Source organism: Salvelinus fontinalis, unplaced genomic scaffold (assembly GCF_029448725.1).
Source record: "Salvelinus fontinalis isolate EN_2023a unplaced genomic scaffold, ASM2944872v1 scaffold_0281, whole genome shotgun sequence".
Taxonomy (NCBI): Eukaryota; Metazoa; Chordata; class Actinopteri; order Salmoniformes; family Salmonidae; genus Salvelinus; species Salvelinus fontinalis.
Genome location: NW_026600490.1, coordinates 169310 through 191972, shown reverse-complemented (window position 1 = coordinate 191972; position 22663 = coordinate 169310). Strand labels below are relative to the sequence as shown.

At 40.9% G+C, this 22663-nt stretch overlaps 1 protein-coding gene across 1 annotated transcript in view; it reads right to left on the bottom strand.

Moving 5' to 3' along the window:
• Window positions 1–4803: 4803 nt before the first annotated feature.
• The window catches only part of LOC129845336 (tumor protein p53-inducible protein 11-like), a gene marked incomplete at its 3' end in the record, with an annotated part of 51032 nt that continues 33172 nt past the window's right edge, over window positions 4804–22663 (bottom strand). The window contains 1 exon segment of the mRNA XM_055913226.1: window positions 4804–5251. Within this exon segment, the coding sequence (XP_055769201.1) occupies window positions 5094–5251 (158 nt within the window).

Sequence of the window (22663 nt, the reverse complement as noted above, 5' to 3'; positions counted from 1 at the left end):
TGGGCAGGGTAAGTATAGGGTGCCATCTGGGCAGGGTAAGTATAGGGTGCCATCTGGGCAGGGTAAGTATAGGGTGCCATCTGGGCAGGGTAAGTACAGGGTTCCATCTGGGCAGGGTAAGTACAGGGTGTCATCTGGGCAGGGTAAGTATAGGGTGCCATCTGGGCAGGGTAAGTATAGGGTGCCATCTGGGCAGGGTAAGTATAGGGTGCCATCTGGGCAGGGTAAGTATAGGGTGTCATCTGGGCAGGGTAAGTATAGGGTGCCATCTGGGCAGGGTAAGTATAGGGTGCCATCTGGGCAGGGTAAGTATAGGGTACCATCTGGGCAGGGTAAGTATAGGGTACCATCTGGGCAGGGTAAGTATGGACTAGGGTGCCATCTGGGCAGGGTAAGTATAGGGTGCCATCTGGGCAGGGTAAGTATAGGGTGCCATCTGGGCAGGGTAAGTATAGGGTGCCATCTGGGCAGGGTAAGTATAGGGTGCCATCTGGGCAGGGTAAGTATAGGGTGCCATCTGGGCAGGGTAAGTATAGGGTGCCATCTGGGCAGGGTAAGTATAGGGTGCCATCTGGGCAGGGTAAGTACAGGGTGCCATCTGGGCAGGGTAAGTACAGGGTGCCACCTGGGCAGGGTAAGTATAGGGTGCCATCTGGGCAGGGTAAGTATAGGGTGCCATCTGGGCAGGGTAAGTATAGGGTGCCATCTGGGCAGGGTAAGTATAGGGTGCCATCTGGGCAGGGTAAGTATAGGGTGTCATCTGGGCAGGGTAAGTATAGGGTTCCATCTGGGCAGGGTAAGTATAGGGTGCCATCTGGGCAGGGTAAGTATAGGGTGCCATCTGGGCAGGGTAAGTATAGGGTACCATCTGGGCAGGGTAAGTATAGGGTACCATCTGGGCAGGGTAAGTATAGGGTGCCATCTAGGCAGGGTAAGTATAGGGTGTCATCTGGGCAGGGTAAGTATAGGGTGTCATCTGGGCAGGGTAAGTATAGGGTATCATCTGGGCAGGGTAAGTATAGGGTGCCACCTGGGCAGGGTAAGTATAGGGTGCCATCTGGGCAGGGTAAGTATAGGGTGTCATCTGGGCAGGGTAAGTATGGACTAGGGTGCCATCTGGGCAGGGTAAGTATAGGGTGCCACCTGGGCAGGGTAAGTATAGGGTGTCATCTGGGCAGGGTAAGTATAGGGTGTCATCTGGGCAGGGTAAGTATGGACTAGGGTGCCATCTGGGCAGGGTAAGTATAGGGTGCCATCTGGGCAGGGTAAGTATAGGGTGCCATCTGGGCAGGGTAAGTATAGGGTGCCATCTGGGCAGGGTAAGTATAGGGTGCCATCTGGGCAGGGTAAGTATAGGGTGCCATCTGGGCAGGGTAAGTATAGGGTGCCATCTGGGCAGGGTAAGTATAGGGTGCCATCTGGGCAGGGTAAGTATAGGGTGCCATCTGGGCAGGGTAAGTATAGGGTGCCATCTGGGCAGGGTAAGTATGGACTAGGGTGCCATCTGGGCAGGGTAAGTATAGGGTGCCATCTGGGCAGGGTAAGTATAGGGTGCAATCTGGGCAGGGTAAGTATAGGGTGCCATCTGGGCAGGGTAAGTATAGGGTGCCATCTGGGCAGGGTAAGTATAGGGTGTCATCTGGGCAGGGTAAGTATAGGGTGCCATCTGGGCAGGGTAAGTATAGGGTTCCATCTGGGCAGGGTAAGTATAGGGTGCCATCTTGGCAGGGTAAGCACTAAGCAGTCACGTTGACTGGAGTGTTGCTTTGGAGCCACAATCTAAACCCGTCAAGGTTTTTATCTTAACTGACCGTCAAGGGGCAATCTGCAGTTCAAACAATAACAAAGTGTCCACCCCTCCACTGTTTTGGTCAAAAGCTGAGGGATGGGGTTGGAGATTTGTAAACACTCAAATTCATAGACAAAGCTATGGATGCAAGGACTGACCAGCCATGCTATCAAATTGATATTTATAACACTGTTTTGGGAGAGGGGGTCTAATCAGAACTATATCTATGGTTCTGGGTCTAATCAGAACTACTATATTTATGGTTCTGGGTCTAATCAGAACTATGTCTATGGTTCTGGGTCTTCTGGATCTAATCAGAACTAGATCTATGGTTCTGGGTCTAATCAGAACTATATCTATGGTTCTGGGTCTTCTGGGTCTAATCAGAGCTGCTATATCTATGGTTCTGGGTCTAATCAGAGCTGCTATATCTATGGTTCTGGGTCTAATCAGAACTATATCTATGGTTCTGGGTCTAATCAGAGCCGCTATATCTATGGTTCTGGGTCTAATCAGAGCTGCTATATCTATGGTTCTGGGTCTAATCAGAGCTGCTATATCTATGGTTCTGGGTCTAATCAGAGCTGCTATATCTATGGTTCTGGGTCTAATCAGAGCTGCTATATCTATGGTTCTGGGTCTAATCAGAGCTGCTATATATATGGTTATGGGTCTAATCAGAACTGCTATATCTATGGTTCTGGGTCTAACCAGAGCTGCTATATTTATGGTTTTGGGTTTAACCAGAGCTGCTATATCTATGGTTCTGGGTCTAATCAGAGCTGCTACATCTATGGTTCTGGGTCTAATCAGAGCTGCTATATTTATGGTTTTGGGTCTAACCAGAGCTGCTATATCTATGGTTCTGGGTCTAATCAGAGCTGCTATATCTATGGTTCTGGGTCTAGTCAGAACTATGTCTATGGTTCTGAGTCTTCTGGGTCTAATCAGAACTAGATCTATGGTTCTGGGTCTAATCAGAACTATATCTATGGTTCTGGGTCTTCTGGGTCTAATCAGAGCTGCTATATCTATGGTTCTGGGTCTAATCAGAGCTGCTATATCTATGGTTCTGGGTCTAATCAGAGCTGCTATATCTATGGTTCTGGGTCTAATCAGAGCTGCTATATCTATGGTTCTGGGTCTAATCAGAACTATATCTATGGTTCTGGGTCTTCTGGGTCTAATCAGAGCTGCTATATCTATGGTTCTGGGTCTAATCAGAACTATATCAATGGTTCTGGGTCGAATCAGAGCTGCTATATCTATGGTTCTGAGTCTAATCAGAGCTGCTATATCTATGGTTCTGGGTCTAATCAGAGCTGCTATATCTATGGTTCTGGGTCTAATCAGAACTATATCTATGGTTCTGGGTCTAATCAGAGCTGCTATATCTATGGTTCTGGGTCTAATCAGAACTGCTATATCTATGGTTCTGGGTCTAATCAGAGCTGCTATATCTATGGTTCTGGGTCTAATCAGAGCTGCTATATCTATGGTTCTGGGTCTAATCAGAACTGCTATATCTATGGTTCTGGGTCTAATCAGAGCTGCTATATCTATGGTTATGGGTCTAATCAGAACTGCTATATCTATGGTTCTGGGTCTAACCAGAGCTGCTATATTTATGGTTCTGGGTCTAACCAGAGCTGCTATATTTATGGTTCTGGGTCTAACCAGAGCTGCTATATCTATGGTTCTGGGTCTAACCAGAGCTGCTATATCTATGGTTCTGGGTCTAATCAGAGCTGCTATATCTATGGTTCTGGGTCTAATCAGAGCTGCTATATCTATGGTTCTGGGTTTTCTGGGTCTAATCAGAGCTGCTATATCTATGGTTCTGGGTTTTCTGGGTCTAATAAGAGCTGCTATATCTATGGTTCTGGGTCTAATCAGAGCTGCTATATCTATGGTTCTGGGTCTAATCAGAGCTGCTATATCTATGGTTCTGGGTCTTCTGGGTCTAATCAGAGCTGCTATATCTATGGTTCTGGGTCTAATCAGAGCTGCTATATCTATGGTTCTGGGTCTAATCAGAGCTGCTATATTTATGGTTCTGGGTCTTCTGGGTCTAATCGGAGCTGTTTGATCTATGGTTCTGGGTCTAATCAGAGCTGCTATATCTATGGTTCTGGGTCTAATCAGAGCTGCTATATCTATGGTTCTGGGTCTAATCAGAGCTGCTATATCTATGGTTCTGGGTCTAATCAGAGCTGCTACATCTATGGTTCTGGGTCTAATCAGAGCTGCTATATCTATGGTTCTGGGTCTAATCAGAGCTGCTATATTTATGGTTCTGGGTCTAATCAGAGCTGCTATATCTATGGTTTTGGGTCTAATCAGAGCTGCTATATTTATGGTTCTGGGTCTAATCAGAGCTGCTATATCTATGGTTCTGGGTCTAATCAGAGCTGCTATATCTATGGTTCTGGGTCTTCTGGGTCTAATCAGAGCTGCTATATCTATGGTTCTGGGTCTAATCAGAGCTGCTATATCTATGGTTCTGGGTCTAATCAGAGCTGCTATATCTATGGTTCTGGGTCTAATCAGAACTGCTATATTTATGGTTCTGGGTCTTCTGGGTCTAATCGGAGCTGTTTGATCTATGGTTCTGGGTCTAATCAGAGCTGCTATATCTATGGTTCTGGGTCTAATCAGAGCTGCTATATCTATGGTTCTGGGTCTAATCAGAGCTGCTACATCTATGGTTCTGGGTCTAATCAGAGCTGCTATATCTATGGTTCTGGGTCTAATCAGAGCTGCTATATCTATGGTTCTGGGTCTAATCAGAGCTGCTATATCTATGGTTCTGGGTCTAATCAGAGCTGCTATATCTATGGTTCTGGGTCTAATCAGAGCTGCTATATCTATGGTTCTGGGTCTAATCAGAGCTGCTATATCTATGGTTCTGGGTCTTCTGGGTCTAATCAGAGCTGCTATATCTATGGTTCTGGGTCTAATCAGAGCTGCTATATCTATGGTTCTGGGTCTAATCAGAGCTGCTATATCTATGGTTCTGGGTCTAATCAGAGCTGCTATATCTATGGTTCTGGGTCTTCTGGGTCTAATCAGAGCTGCTATATCTATGGTTCTGGGTCTAATCAGAGCTGCTATATCTATGGTTCTGGGTCTAATCAGAGCTGCTATATTTATGGTTCTGGGTCTAATCAGAGCTGCTATATCTATGGTTCTGGGTCTAATCAGGGCTGCTATATCTATGGTTGTGGGTCTAATCAGAGCTGCTAGATCTATGGTTCTGGGTCCAATCAGAGCTGCTAGATCTATGGTTCTGGGTCTTCTGGGTCTAATCAGAGCTATGTGTATGGTTCTGGGTCTTCTTGGTCCTGCGACCCAGGTGGTAGTAGTAGAGGAGTGTGATGATGAGGAAGATGACTTCACTGAGGAGGAGGAGGATGGCAGAGTTTGACATCAGACCCAGCTCCACCAGGGTGATGCTGGTCACTGCAATGAGAGAGAGGACACACACCTTTTACAACTAGGGTTAAGTACCTTGCTCCAGGACACACACCTTTTACAACTAGGGTTAAGTACCTTGCTCCAGGACACACACCTTTTACAACTAGGGTTAAGTACCTTGCTCCAGGACACACACCTTTTACAACTAGGGTTAAGTACCTTGCTCCAGGACACACACCTTTTACAACTAGGGTTAAGTACCTTGCTCCAGGACACACACCTTTTACAACTAGGGTTAAGTACCTTGCTCCAGGACACACACCTTTTACAACTAGGGTTAAGTACCTTGCTCCAGGACACACACCTTTTACAACTAGGGTTAAGTACCTTGCTCCAGGACACACACCTTTTACAACTCGGGTTAAGTACCTTGCTCCAGGGCGCACACCTTTTACAACTAGGGTTAAGTACCTTGCTCCAGGACACACACCTTTTACAACTAGGGTTAAGTACCTTGCTCCAGGACACACACCTTTTACAACTAGGGTTAAGTACCTTGCTCCAGGGCGCACACCTTTTACAACTAGGGTTAAGTACCTTGCTCCAGGACACACACCTTTTACAACTAGGGATAAGTACCTTGCTCCAGGGCACACACACCTAGTCGGCTAAGGGATTCATTAAAAAAAAATATTTCAAAGAAAAAATTGAAATATCACATTTACATAAGTATTCAGACTCTTTACTCAGTACTTTGTTGAAGCACCTTTGGCAGCGTTTACAGCCTTGAGTCTTCTTGGGTATGATGCTACAAGCTTGGCACACCTGTATTTGGTGGAGTTTCTCCCATTCTTCTCTGAAGATCTTCTCAAGCTCTGTCAGGTTGGATGGGGAGCGTTGCTGCACAGCTGCTTTCAGGTCTCTCCAGAGATGTTCGATCGGGTTCAAGTCCGGGCTCTGGCTTGGCGACTCAAGGACATTCAGAGACTTGTCCTGAAGCCACTCCTACGTTGTCTTGGCTGTGTACATATGGTTGTTGTCCTGTTGGAAGGTGAACCTTCGCCCCAGTCTGAGGTCCAGAGCGCTCTGGAGCAGGTTTTCATCAAGGATCTCTCTGTACATTGCTCTGTTCATCCTTGCCTCAATCCAGACTAGTCTCCCAGTCCCTGCCGCTGAAAATCATCCCCACAGCATGATGCTGCCACCACTATGCTTCACCGTAGGGATGGTGCCAGGTTTCCTCCAGACATGACGCTTGGCAATCAGGCCAGAGTTCAATTTTGGTTTCATCAGACCAGAGAATTTTGTTTCTCATGGTCTAAGAGTCTTTAGGTGCCTTTTGTCAAACTCCAAGTGGGCTGTCATGTTCCTTTTACTGAGGAGTGGCTTCCGTCTGGCCACTCTACCATAAAGGCCTGATTGGTGGAGTGCTGCAGAAATAGTTGTCCTTCTGGAAGGTTCTCCCATCTCCACAAAGGAACTCTAGAGACCATCAGGTTCTTGGTCACTTCCCTGACCAAGGCCCTTCTCCCCCGATTGCTCAGTTTAGCCTGGCGGCCATCTCTAGGAAGAGTCTTGGTGGTTCCAAACTTCTTCCATTTAAGAATGATGGAGGCCACTGTGTTCTTGGGGTCCTTAAATACTACAGAAATATTTTGGAACCCTTCCCCAGATCCGTGCCTCGACACAATTCTTATCTCTGAGCTCTACGGACAATTCCTTCGATCTCATGGCTTGGTTTTTGCTCTGACATGCACTGTCAACTGTGGGACCTTTTATAAACAGGTGTGTGCCTTTCCAAATCATGTCCAATCAACTGAATTTACCACAGCTGGACTCCAATCAAGTTGTAGAAACATCTCAAGGATGATCAATGGAAACAAGATGCACCTGAGATCAATTTACAGACTCATAGCAACGGGTCTGAATACTTATGTAAATAAGGTATTTCAGTTTTATTTGTTATAAAATATGCAAAAATGTCTAAAAACCTGTTTACGCGTTGTCAGTAGGGGGTATTGTGATGTCATTATGGGGTATTGTGATGTCATTATGGGGTATTGTGATGTCAGTATGGGGTATTGTGATGTCAGTATGGGGTATTGTGATGTCAGTATGGGGTATTGTGATGTCAATATGGGGTATTGTGATGTCATTATGGGGTATTGTGATGTCATTATGGGGTATTGTGATGTCATTATGGGGTATTGTGTTTAGATTGGTAAGGATCCATTTTAGAATAAGGCTTTAGCGTAGCAAAATGTAGAAAAAGTCAAGGGGTCTGAATACTTTCTGAAGGCTCTGTATATGTGATCATCTTGACCATAGATTCAATTCAATGGGCTTTACGGTCATGGGAAACATATGTTTACATTGCCAAAGCAAATGAAATAGATAAACAAAACAATCAAAAATGAACAATAAACATTACACTCACAAAAGTTCCAAAAGAATTTCAAAATGTCATATTATGTCATATTATGTCTATATACGGTGTTGAAACGATGTGCAAATAGTTAAAGTACAAAAGGGAACATAAATAAACATAAATATGGGTTGTATTTACAATGGTGTTTGTTCTTAACTGGTTGCCCTTTTCTCGTGGCAACACCCTTATCTTGCAGTTCACTTCCGGGCTCATATATATCAAGCATCTCAGAGCAGGACTACTGATCTAGAATCAGATCCCTCCTTGTCTCTGTGATCTTCCTCATTGCACTCTAAAATGTCAAACTGATCCCAGATCAGCAGTCCTACTCTGATACAGTATATACGGCTTCTGGTCCCCCCCGTCCATGTAATGTTATTCACTACACTCTAAAAGGTTAAACTGATCCCAGATCAGCAGTCCTACTCTGATACAGTACATACAGCCCCAGACTTCACTTCCGTCGACACTGCAGGACTGAACAGAGATTGATCAGCAGTCCTACTCTGATCATAGACACTGCTACTGTTACTGTAACCAACTGATCATAGATGCTACTGTTACTGTAACCAACTGATCATAGACACTACTACTGTTACTGTAACCAACTGATCATAGACACTACTACTGTTACTGTAACCAACTGATCATAGACACTACTACTGTTACTGTAACCAACTGATCATAGACACTACTACTGTTACTGTAACCAACTGATCATAGACACTACTACTGTTACTGTAACCTACTGATCAGAGACACTACTGTTACTGTAACCAACTGATCATAGACCCTACTATTGTTACTGTAACCAACTGATCATAGACACTACTGTTACTGTAACCAACTGATCATAGACACTACTGTTACTGTAACCAACTGATCATAGACACTACTACTGTAACCAACTGATCATAGACACTACTACTGTAACCAACTGATCATAGACCCTACTACTGTTACTGTAACCAACTGATCATAGACACTACTGTTACTGTAACCAACTGATCATAGACACTACTGTTACTGTAACCAACTGATCAGAGACACTACTGTTACTGTAACCAACTGATCAGAGACACTACTGTTACTGTAACCAACTGATCATAGACACTACTGTTACTGTAACCAACTGATCATAGACACTACTGTTACTGTAACCAACTGATCAGAGACACTCCTAATGTTACTGTAACCAACTGATGAGAGACACTACTACTGTTACTGTAACCAACTGATCAGAGACACTACTACTGTTACTGTAACCAACTGATCAGAGACACTACTACTGTTACTGTAACCAACTGATCAGAGACACTACTGTTACTGTAACCAACTGATCATAGACACTACTACTGTTACTGTAACCAACTGATCATAGACACTACTACTGTTACTGTAACCAACTGATCATAGACACTGCTACTGTTACTGTAACCAACTGATCATAGACCCTACTACTGTTACTGTAACCAACTGATCATAGACCCTACTACTGTTAGTGTAACCAACTGATCATAGACACTACTGTTACTGTAACCAACTGATCATAGACACTACTGTTACTGTAACCAACTGATCATAGACACTACTACTGTTACTGTAACCAACTGATCATAGACACTACTACTGTAACCAACTGATCATAGACCCTACTACTGTTACTGTAACCAACTGATCATAGACACTACTGTTACTGTAACCAACTGATCATAGACACTACTGTTACTGTAACCAACTGATCATAGACACTACTGTTACTGTAACCAACTGATCATAGACACTACTGTTACTGTAACCAACTGATCATAGACACTACTGTTACTGTAACCAACTGATCATAGACACTACTACTGTTACTGTAACCAACTGATCAGAGACACTACTACTGTTACTGTAACCAACTGATCAGAGACACTACTACTGTTACTGTAACCAACTGATCATAGACACTACTACTGTTACTGTAACCAACTGATCAGAGACACTACTGTTACTGTAACCAACTGATCATAGACACTACTACTGTTACTGTAACCTACTGATCAGAGACACTACTGTTACTGTAACCAACTGATCATAGACCCTACTATTGTTACTGTAACCAACTGATCATAGACACTACTGTTACTGTAACCAACTGATCATAGACACTACTGTTACTGTAACCAACTGATCATAAACACTACTACTGTAACCAACTGATCATAGACACTACTACTGTAACCAACTGATCATAGACCCTACTACTGTTACTGTAACCAACTGATCATAGACACTACTACTGTTACTGTAACCAACTGATCATAGACACTACTGTTACTGTAACCAACTGATCAGAGACACTACTGTTACTGTAACCAACTGATCAGAGACACTACTGTTACTGTAACCAACTGATCATAGACACTACTGTTACTGTAACCAACTGATCATAGACACTACTGTTACTGTAACCAACTGATCAGAGACACTCCTAATGTTACTGTAACCAACTGATCAGAGACACTACTACTGTTACTGTAACCAACTGATCATAGACACTACTGTTACTGTAACCAACTGATCATAGACACTACTACTGTTACTGTAACCAACTGATCATAGACACTACTACTGTAACCAACTGATCATAGACCCTACTACTGTTACTGTAACCAACTGATCATAGACACTACTGTTACTGTAACCAACTGATCATAGACACTACTACTGTTACTGTAACCAACTGATCATAGACACTACTACTGTTACTGTAACCAACTGATCATAGACACTACTGTTACTGTAACCAACTGATCATAGACACTACTGTTACTGTAACCAACTGATCATAGACACTACTACTGTTACTGTAACCAACTGATCAGAGACACTACTACTGTTACTGTAACCAACTGATCAGAGACACTACTACTGTTACTGTAACCAACTGATCATAGACACTACTACTGTTACTGTAACCAACTGATCAGAGACACTACTGTTACTGTAACCAACTGATCATAGACGCTACTACTGTTACTGTAACCAACTGATCATAGACACTACTACTGTTACTGTAACCAACTGATCATAGACACTACTACTGTTACTGTAACCAACTGATCATAGACACTACTACTGTTACTGTAACCAACTGATCATAGACACTGCTACTGTTACTGTAACCAACTGATCATAGACACTACTACTGTTACTGTAACCAACTGATCATAGACACTACTGTTACTGTAACCAACTGATCAGAGACACTCCTAATGTTACTGTAACCAACTGATCAGAGACACTACTACTGTTACTGTAAACAACTGATCATAGACACTACTACTGTTACTGTAACCAACTGATCATAGACCCTACTACTGTTACTGTAACCAACTGATCATAGACCCTACTGTTACTGTAACCAACTGATCATAGACACTACTGTTACTGTAACCAACTGATCATAGACACTACTACTGTTACTGTAACCAACTGATCATAGACACTACTACTGTTACTGTAACCAACTGATCATAGACACTACTACTGTTACTGTAACCAACTGATCAGAGACACTACTGTTACTGTAACCAACTGATCATAGACACTACTACTGTTACTGTAACCTACTGATCAGAGACACTACTGTTACTGTAACCAACTGATCATAGACCCTACTATTGTTACTGTAACCAACTGATCATAGACACTACTGTTACTGTAACCAACTGATCATAGACACTACTGTTACTGTAACCAACTGATCATAGACACTACTACTGTAACCAACTGATCATAGACACTACTACTGTAACCAACTGATCATAGACCCTACTACTGTTACTGTAACCAACTGATCATAGACACTACTGTTACTGTAACCAACTGATCATAGACACTACTGTTACTGTAACCAACTGATCATAGACACTACTGTTACTGTAACCAACTGATCATAGACACTACTGTTACTGTAACCAACTGATCAGAGACACTACTGTTACTGTAACCAACTGATCAGAGACACTACTGTTACTGTAACCAACTGATCATAGACACTACTGTTACTGTAACCAACTGATCATAGACACTACTGTTACTGTAACCAACTGATCAGAGACACTCCTAATGTTACTGTAACCAACTGATCAGAGACACTACTACTGTTACTGTAACCAACTGATCAGAGACACTACTACTGTTACTGTAACCAACTGATCATAGACACTACTACTGTTACTGTAACCAACTGATCATAGACCCTACTACTGTTACTGTAACCAACTGATCATAGACACTACTACTGTTACTGTAACCAACTGATCATAGACACTACTACTGTTACTGTAACCAACTGATCATAGACCCTACTACTGTTACTGTAACCAACTGATCAGACACTACTGTTACTGTAACCAACTGATCATAGACACTACTGTTACTGTAACCAACTGATCATAGACACTACTGTTACTGTAACCAACTGATCATAGACACTACTACTGTTACTGTAACCAACTGATCAGAGACACTACTACTGTTACTGTAACCAACTGATCAGAGACACTACTACTGTTACTGTAACCAACTGATCAGAGACACTACTACTGTTACTGTAACCAACTGATCATAGACACTACTACTGTTACTGTAACCAACTGATCAGAGACACTACTGTTACTGTAACCAACTGATCATAGATGCTACTACTGTTACTGTAACCAACTGATCATAGACACTACTACTGTTACTGTAACCAACTGATCATAGACACTACTACTGTTACTGTAACCAACTGATCATAGACACTGCTACTGTTACTGTAACCACCTGATCATAGACACTACTGTTACTGTAAACAACTGATCATAGACACTACTACTGTTACTGTAACCAACTGATCATAGACCCTACTACTGTTACTGTAACCAACTGATCATAGACCCTACTGTTACTGTAATCAACTGATCATAGACACTACTGTTACTGTAACCAACTGATCATAGACACTACTACTGTTACTGTAACCAACTGATCATAGACACTACTACTGTTACTGTAACCAACTGATCATAGACACTACTACTGTTACTGTAACCAACTGATCATAGACACTACTACTGTTACTGTAACCAACTGATCATAGACACTACTACTGTTACTGTAACCAACTGATCATAGACACTACTACTGTTACTGTAACCAACTGATCATAGACACTACTACTGTTACTGTAACCAACTGATCATAGACACTACTACTGTTACTATAACCAACTGATCATAGACACTACTACTGTTACTGTAACCAGCTGATCATAGACACTACTACTGTTACTGTAACCAGCTGATCATAGACACTACTGTTACTGTAACCAACTGATCATAGACACTACTACTGTTACTGTAACCAACTGATCATAGACAGTACTGTTACTGTAACCAACTGATCATAGACACTGCTACTGTTACTGTAACCAACTGATCATAGACACTACTACTGTTACTGTAACCAACTGATCATAGACACTACTACTGTTACTGTAACCAACTGATCATAGACACTACTACTGTTACTGTAACCAACTGATCATAGACACTACTACTGTTACTGTAACCAACTGATCATAGACACTACTACTGTTACTGTAACCAACTGATCATAGACACTACTACTGTTACTGTAACCAACTGATCATAGACACTACTACTGTTACTGTAACCAACTGATCATAGACACTACTACTGTTACTGTAACCAACTGATCATAGACACTACTACTGTTACTATAACCAACTGATCATAGACACTACTACTGTTACTGTAACCAGCTGATCATAGACACTACTACTGTTACTGTAACCAGCTGATCATAGACACTACTGTTACTGTAACCAACTGATCATAGACACTACTACTGTTACTGTAACCAACTGATCATAGACAGTACTGTTACTGTAACCAACTGATCATAGACACTGCTACTGTTACTGTAACCAACTGATCATAGACACTACTACTGTTACTGTAACCAACTGATCATAGACACTACTACTGTTACTGTAACCAACTGATCATAGACACTACTACTGTTACTGTAACCAACTGATCATAGACACTACTACTGTTACTGTAACCAACTGATCATAGACACTACTACTGTTACTGTAACCAACTGATCATAGACACTACTACTGTTACTGTAACCACCTGATCATAGACACTACTGTTACTGTTACTGTAACCAACTGATCATAGACACTACTGGTACTGTAACCAACTGATCATAGACACTACTACTGTTACTGTAACCAACTGATCATAGGCGCTACTGTTACTGTAACCAACTGATCATAGACACTACTACTGTTACTGTAACCAACTGATCATAGACGCTACTGTTACTGTAACCAACTGATCATAGACACTACTACTGTTACTGTAACCAACTGATCATAGACACTACTACTGTTACTGTAACCAACTGATCATAGACACTACTACTGTTACTGTAACCAACTGATCATAGACACTACTACTGTTACTGTAACCAACTGATCATAGACACTACTACTGTTACTGTAACCAACTGATCATAGACACTACTACTGTTACTGTGACCAACTGATCATAGACACTACTACTGTTACTGTAACCAACTGATCATAGACACTACTACTGTTACTGTAACCAACTGATCATAGACACTACTACTGTTACTGTAACCAACTGATCAGAGACACTACTGTTACTGTGACCAACTGATCATAGACACTACTGTTACTGTAACCACCTGATCATAGACACTACTACTGTTACTGTAACCAACTGATCATAGACACTACTACTGTTACTGTAACCAACTGATCAGAGACACTACTGTTACTGTAACCAACTGATCATAGACACTACTACTGTTACTGTAACCTACTGATCAGAGACACTACTGTTACTGTAACCAACTGATCATAGACCCTACTATTGTTACTGTAACCAACTGATCATAGACACTACTGTTACTGTAACCAACTGATCATAGACACTACTGTTACTGTAACCAACTGATCATAGACACTACTACTGTAACCAACTGATCATAGACACTACTACTGTAACCAACTGATCATAGACCCTACTACTGTTACTGTAACCAACTGATCATAGACACTACTGTTACTGTAACCAACTGATCATAGACACTACTGTTACTGTAACCAACTGATCAGAGACACTACTGTTACTGTAACCAACTGATCAGAGACACTACTGTTACTGTAACCAACTGATCATAGACACTACTGTTACTGTAACCAACTGATCATAGACACTACTGTTACTGTAACCAACTGATCAGAGACACTCCTAATGTTACTGTAACCAACTGATCAGAGACACTACTACTGTTACTGTAACCAACTGATCAGAGACACTACTACTGTTACTGTAACCAACTGATCATAGACACTACTACTGTTACTGTAACCAACTGATCAGAGACACTACTGTTACTGTAACCAACTGATCATAGACACTACTACTGTTACTGTAACCAACTGATCATAGACACTACTACTGTTACTGTAACCAACTGATCATAGACACTACTACTGTTACTGTAACCAACTGATCATAGACACTACTACTGTTACTGTAACCAACTGATCATAGACACTGCTACTGTTACTGTAACCAACTGATCATAGACCCTACTACTGTTACTGTAACCAACTGATCATAGACCCTACTACTGTTACTGTAACCAACTGATCATAGACACTACTGTTACTGTAACCAACTGATCATAGACACTACTGTTACTGTAACCAACTGATCATAGACACTACTACTGTAACCAACTGATCATAGACCCTACTACTGTTACTGTAACCAACTGATCATAGACACTACTGTTACTGTAACCAACTGATCATAGACACTACTGTTACTGTAACCAACTGATCATAGACACTACTGTTACTGTAACCAACTGATCATAGACACTACTGTTACTGTAACCAACTGATCATAGACACTACTGTTACTGTAACCAACTGATCATAGACACTACTGTTGCTGTAACCAACTGATCATAGACACTACTGGTACTGTGACCAACTGATCATAGACACTACTGTTACTGTTACTGTAACCAACTGATCATAGACACTACTGTTACTGTAACCAACTGATCATAGACACTACTGTTACTGTAACCAACTGATCATAGACACTACTGTTACTGTAACCAACTGATCATAGACACTACTGTTGCTGTAACCAACTGATCATAGACACTACTGGTACTGTGACCAACTGATCATAGACACTACTGTTGCTGTAACCAACTGATCATAGACACTACTGGTACTGTGACCAACTGATCATAGACACTACTGTTACTGTTACTGTAACCACCTGATCATAGACACTACTACTGGTACTGTGACCACCTGATCATAGACACTACTGTTACTGTTACTGTAACCACCTGATCATAGACACTACTACTGTTACTGTGACCAACTGATCATAGACACTACTACTGTTACTGTAACCAACTGATCAGAGACACTACTGTTACTGTGACCAACTGATCATAGACACTACTGTTACTGTAACCACCTGATCATAGACACTACTACTGTTACTGTAACCAACTGATCATAGACACTACTACTGTTACTGTAACCAACTGATCATAGACACTACTACTGTTACTGTAACCAACTGATCATAGACACTACTACTGTTACTGTAACCAACTGATCAGAGACACTACTACTGTTACTGTAACTAACTGATCATAGACACTACTACTGTTACTGTAACCAACTGATCATAGACACTACTACTACTACTGTTACTGTAACCAACTGATCATAGACACTACTACTGTTACTGTAACCAACTGATCATAGACACTGCTACTGTTACTGTAACCAACTGATCATAGACACTACTAATGTTACTGTAACCAACTGATCATAGACACTACTACTGTTACTGTAACCAACTGATCATAGACACTACTACTGTTACTGTAACCACCTGATCATAGACACTACTGTTACTGTAACCAACTGATCATAGACACTACTACTGTTACTGTAACCAACTGATCATAGACCCTACTACTGTTACTGTAACCAACTGATCATAGACCCTACTGTTACTGTAACCAACTGATCATAGACACTACTGTTACTGTAACCAACTGATCATAGACACTACTACTGTTACTGTAACCAACTGATCATAGACACTACTACTGTTACTGTAACCAACTGATCATAGACACTACTACTGTTACTGTAACCAACTGATCATAGACACTACTACTGTTACTGTAACCAACTGATCAGAGACACTACTACTGTTACTGTAACCAACTGATCATAGACACTACTACTGTTACTGTAACCAACTGATCATAGACACTACTACTGTTACTGTAACCAACTGATCATAGACACTACTACTGTTACTGTAACCAACTGATCAGAGACACTACTACTGTTACTGTAACCACCTGATCATAGACACTACTGTTACTGTTACTGTAACCAACTGATCATAGACACTACTGGTACTGTAACCAACTGATCATAGACACTACTACTGTTACTGTAACCAACTGATCATAGGCGCTACTGTTACTGTAACCAACTGATCATAGACACTACTACTGTTACTGTAACCAACTGATCATAGACACTACTACTGTTACTGTAACCAACTGATCATAGACACTACTACTGTTACTATAACCAACTGATCATAGACACTACTACTGTTACTGTAACCAGCTGATCATAGACACTACTACTGTTACTGTAACCAGCTGATCATAGACACTACTGTTACTGTAACCAACTGATCATAGACACTACTACTGTTACTGTAACCAACTGATCATAGACAGTACTGTTACTGTAACCAACTGATCATAGACACTACTACTGTTACTGTAACCAACTGATCATAGACACTACTACTGTTACTGTAACCAACTGATCATAGACACTACTACTGTTACTGTAACCAACTGATCATAGACACTACTACTGTTACTGTAACCAACTGATCATAGACACTACTACTGTTACTGTAACCAACTGATCATAGACACTACTACTGTTACTGTAACCAACTGATCATAGACACTACTACTGTTACTGTAACCACCTGATCATAGACACTACTGTTACTGTTACTGTAACCACCTGATCATAGACACTACTGTTACTGTAACCAACTGATCATAGACACTACTACTGTTACTGTAACCAACTGATCATAGACACTACTACTGTTACTGTAACCAACTGATCATAGACACTACTACTGTTACTGTAACCAACTGATCATAGACACTACTACTGTTACTGTAACCAACTGATCATAGACACTACTACTGTTACTGTGACCAACTGATCATAGACACTACTACTGTTACTGTAACCAACTGATCATAGACACTACTACTGTTACTGTAACCAACTGATCATAGACACTACTGGTACTGTGACCAACTGATCATAGACACTACTGTTACTGTTACTGTAACCACCTGATCATAGACACTACTACTGGTACTGTGACCACCTGATCATAGACACTACTGTTACTGTTACTGTAACCACCTGATCATAGACACTACTACTGTTACTGTGACCAACTGATCATAGACACTACTACTGTTACTGTAACCAACTGATCAGAGACACTACTGTTACTGTGACCAACTGATCATAGACACTACTGTTACTGTAACCACCTGATCATAGACACTACTACTGTTACTGTAACCAACTGATCATAGACACTACTACTGTTACTGTAACCAACTGATCATAGACACTACTACTGTTACTGTAACCAACTGATCATAGACACTACTACTGTTACTGTAACCAACTGATCAGAGACACTACTACTGTTACTGTAACTAACTGATCATAGACACTACTACTGTTACTGTAACCAACTGATCATAGACACTACTACTGTTACTGTAACCAACTGATCATAGACACTACTACTGTTACTGTAACCAACTGATCATAGACACTACTACTGTTACTGTAACCAACTGATCATAGACACTACTACTGTTACTGTAACCAACTGATCATAGACACTACTACTGTTACTGTAATCAACTGATCATAGACACTACTACTGTTACTGTAACCAACTGATCAGAGACACTACTACTGTTACTGTAACCAACTGATCATAGACACTACTACTGTTACTGTAACCAACTGATCATAGACACTACTACTGTTACTGTAACCAACTGATCATAGACACTACTGTTACTGTAACCAACTGATCATAGACACTACTACTGTTACTGTAACCAACTGATCAGAGACACTACTGTTACTGTAACCAACTGATCATAGACACTACTGTTACTGATCATAGACACTACTACTGTTACTGTAACCAACTGATCAGAGACACTACTACTGTTACTGTAACCAACTGATCATAGACACTACTACTGTTACTGTAACCAACTGATCATAGACACCACTACTGTTACTGTAACCAACTGATCATAGACACTACTACTGTTACTGTAACCAACTGATCATAGACACTACTACTGTTACTGTAACCAACTGATCATAGACACTACTACTGTTACTGTAACCAACTGATCATAGACACTACTACTGTTACTGTAACCAACTGATCATAGACACTACTACTGTTACTGTAACCAACTGATCATAGACACTACTACTGTTACTGTAACCAACTGATCATAGACACTACTACTGTTACTGTAACCAACTGATCATAGACACTGCTACTGTTACTGTAACCAACTGATCATAGACCCTACTACTGTTACTGTAACCAACTGATCATAGACCCTACTACTGTTACTGTAACCAACTGATCATAGACACTACTGTTACTGTAACCAACTGATCATAGACACTACTGTTACTGTAACCAACTGATCATAGACACTACTACTGTAACCAACTGATCATAGACCCTACTACTGTTACTGTAACCAACTGATCATAGACACTACTGTTACTGTAACCAACTGATCATAGACACTACTGTTACTGTAACCAACTGATCATAGACACTACTGTTACTGTAACCAACTGATCATAGACACTACTGTTACTGTAACCAACTGATCATAGACACTACTGTTACTGTAACCAACTGATCATAGACACTACTGTTGCTGTAACCAACTGATCATAGACACTACTACTGTTACTGTAACCAACTGATCAGAGACACTACTGTTACTGTAACCAACTGATCATAGACACTACTACTGTTACTGTAACCAACTGATCATAGACACTACTACTACTACTGTTACTGTAACCAACTGATCATAGACACTACTACTGTTACTGTAACCAACTGATCATAGACACTGCTACTGTTACTGTAACCAACTGATCATAGACACTACTAATGTTACTGTAACCAACTGATCATAGACACTACTACTGTTACTGTAACCAACTGATCATAGACACTACTACTGTTACTGTAACCACCTGATCATAGACACTACTGTTACTGTAACCAACTGATCATAGACACTACTACTGTTACTGTAACCAACTGATCATAGACCCTACTACTGTTACTGTAACCAACTGATCATAGACCCTACTGTTACTGTAACCAACTGATCATAGACACTACTGTTACTGTAACCAACTGATCATAGACACTACTACTGTTACTGTAACCAACTGATCATAGACACTACTACTGTTACTGTAACCAACTGATCATAGACACTACTACTGTTACTGTAACCAACTGATCATAGACACTACTACTGTTACTGTAACCAACTGATCAGAGACACTACTACTGTTACTGTAACCAACTGATCATAGACACTACTACTGTTACTGTAACCAACTGATCATAGACACTACTACTGTTACTGTAACCAACTGATCATAGACACTACTACTGTTACTGTAACCAACTGATCAGAGACACTACTACTGTTACTGTAACCACCTGATCATAGACACTACTGTTACTGTTACTGTAACCAACTGATCATAGACACTACTGGTACTGTAACCAACTGATCATAGACACTACTACTGTTACTGTAACCAACTGATCATAGGCGCTACTGTTACTGTAACCAACTGATCATAGACACTACTACTGTTACTGTAACCAACTGATCATAGACACTACTACTGTTACTGTAACCAACTGATCATAGACACTACTACTGTTACTATAACCAACTGATCATAGACACTACTACTGTTACTGTAACCAGCTGATCATAGACACTACTACTGTTACTGTAACCAGCTGATCATAGACACTACTGTTACTGTAACCAACTGATCATAGACACTACTACTGTTACTGTAACCAACTGATCATAGACAGTACTGTTACTGTAACCAACTGATCATAGACACTACTACTGTTACTGTAACCAACTGATCATAGACACTACTACTGTTACTGTAACCAACTGATCATAGACACTACTACTGTTACTGTAACCAACTGATCATAGACACTACTACTGTTACTGTAACCAACTGATCATAGACACTACTACTGTTACTGTAACCAACTGATCATAGACACTACTACTGTTACTGTAACCAACTGATCATAGACACTACTACTGTTACTGTAACCACCTGATCATAGACACTACTGTTACTGTTACTGTAACCACCTGATCATAGACACTACTGTTACTGTAACCAACTGATCATAGACACTACTACTGTTACTGTAACCAACTGATCATAGACACTACTACTGTTACTGTAACCAACTGATCATAGACACTACTACTGTTACTGTAACCAACTGATCATAGACACTACTACTGTTACTGTAACCAACTGATCATAGACACTACTACTGTTACTGTGACCAACTGATCATAGACACTACTACTGTTACCTTAACCAACTGATCATAGACACTACTACTGTTACTGTAACCAACTGATCATAGACACTACTGGTACTGTGACCAACTGATCATAGACACTACTGTTACTGTTACTGTAACCACCTGATCATAGACACTACTACTGGTACTGTGACCACCTGATCATAGACACTACTGTTACTGTTACTGTAACCACCTGATCATAGACACTACTACTGTTACTGTGACCAACTGATCATAGACACTACTACTGTTACTGTAACCAACTGATCAGAGACACTACTGTTACTGTGACCAACTGATCATAGACACTACTGTTACTGTAACCACCTGATCATAGACACTACCACTGTTACTGTAACCAACTGATCATAGACACTACTACTGTTACTGTAACCAACTGATCATAGACACTACTACTGTTACTGTAACCAACTGATCATAGACACTACTACTGTTACTGTAACCAACTGATCAGAGACACTACTACTGTTACTGTAACCAACTGATCATAGACACTACTACTGTTACTGTAACCAACTGATCATAGACACTACTACTGTTACTGTAACCAACTGATCATAGACACTACTACTGTTACTGTAACCAACTGATCATAGACACTACTACTGTTACTGTAACCAACTGATCATAGACACTACTACTGTTACTGTAACCAACTGATCATAGACACTACTACTGTTACTGTAACCAACTGATCATAGACACTACTACTGTTACTGTAACCAACTGATCAGAGACACTACTACTGTTACTGTAACCAACTGATCATAGACACTACTACTGTTACTGTAACCAACTGATCATAGACACTACTACTGTTACTGTAACCAACTGATCATAGACACTACTGTTACTGTAACCAACTGATCATAGACACTACTACTGTTACTGTAACCAACTGATCAGAGACACTACTGTTACTGTAACCAACTGATCATAGACACTACTGTTACTGATCATAGACACTACTACTGTTACTGTAACCAACTGATCATAGACACTACTACTGTTACTGTAACCAACTGATCAGAGACACTACTACTGTTACTGTAACCAACTGATCATAGA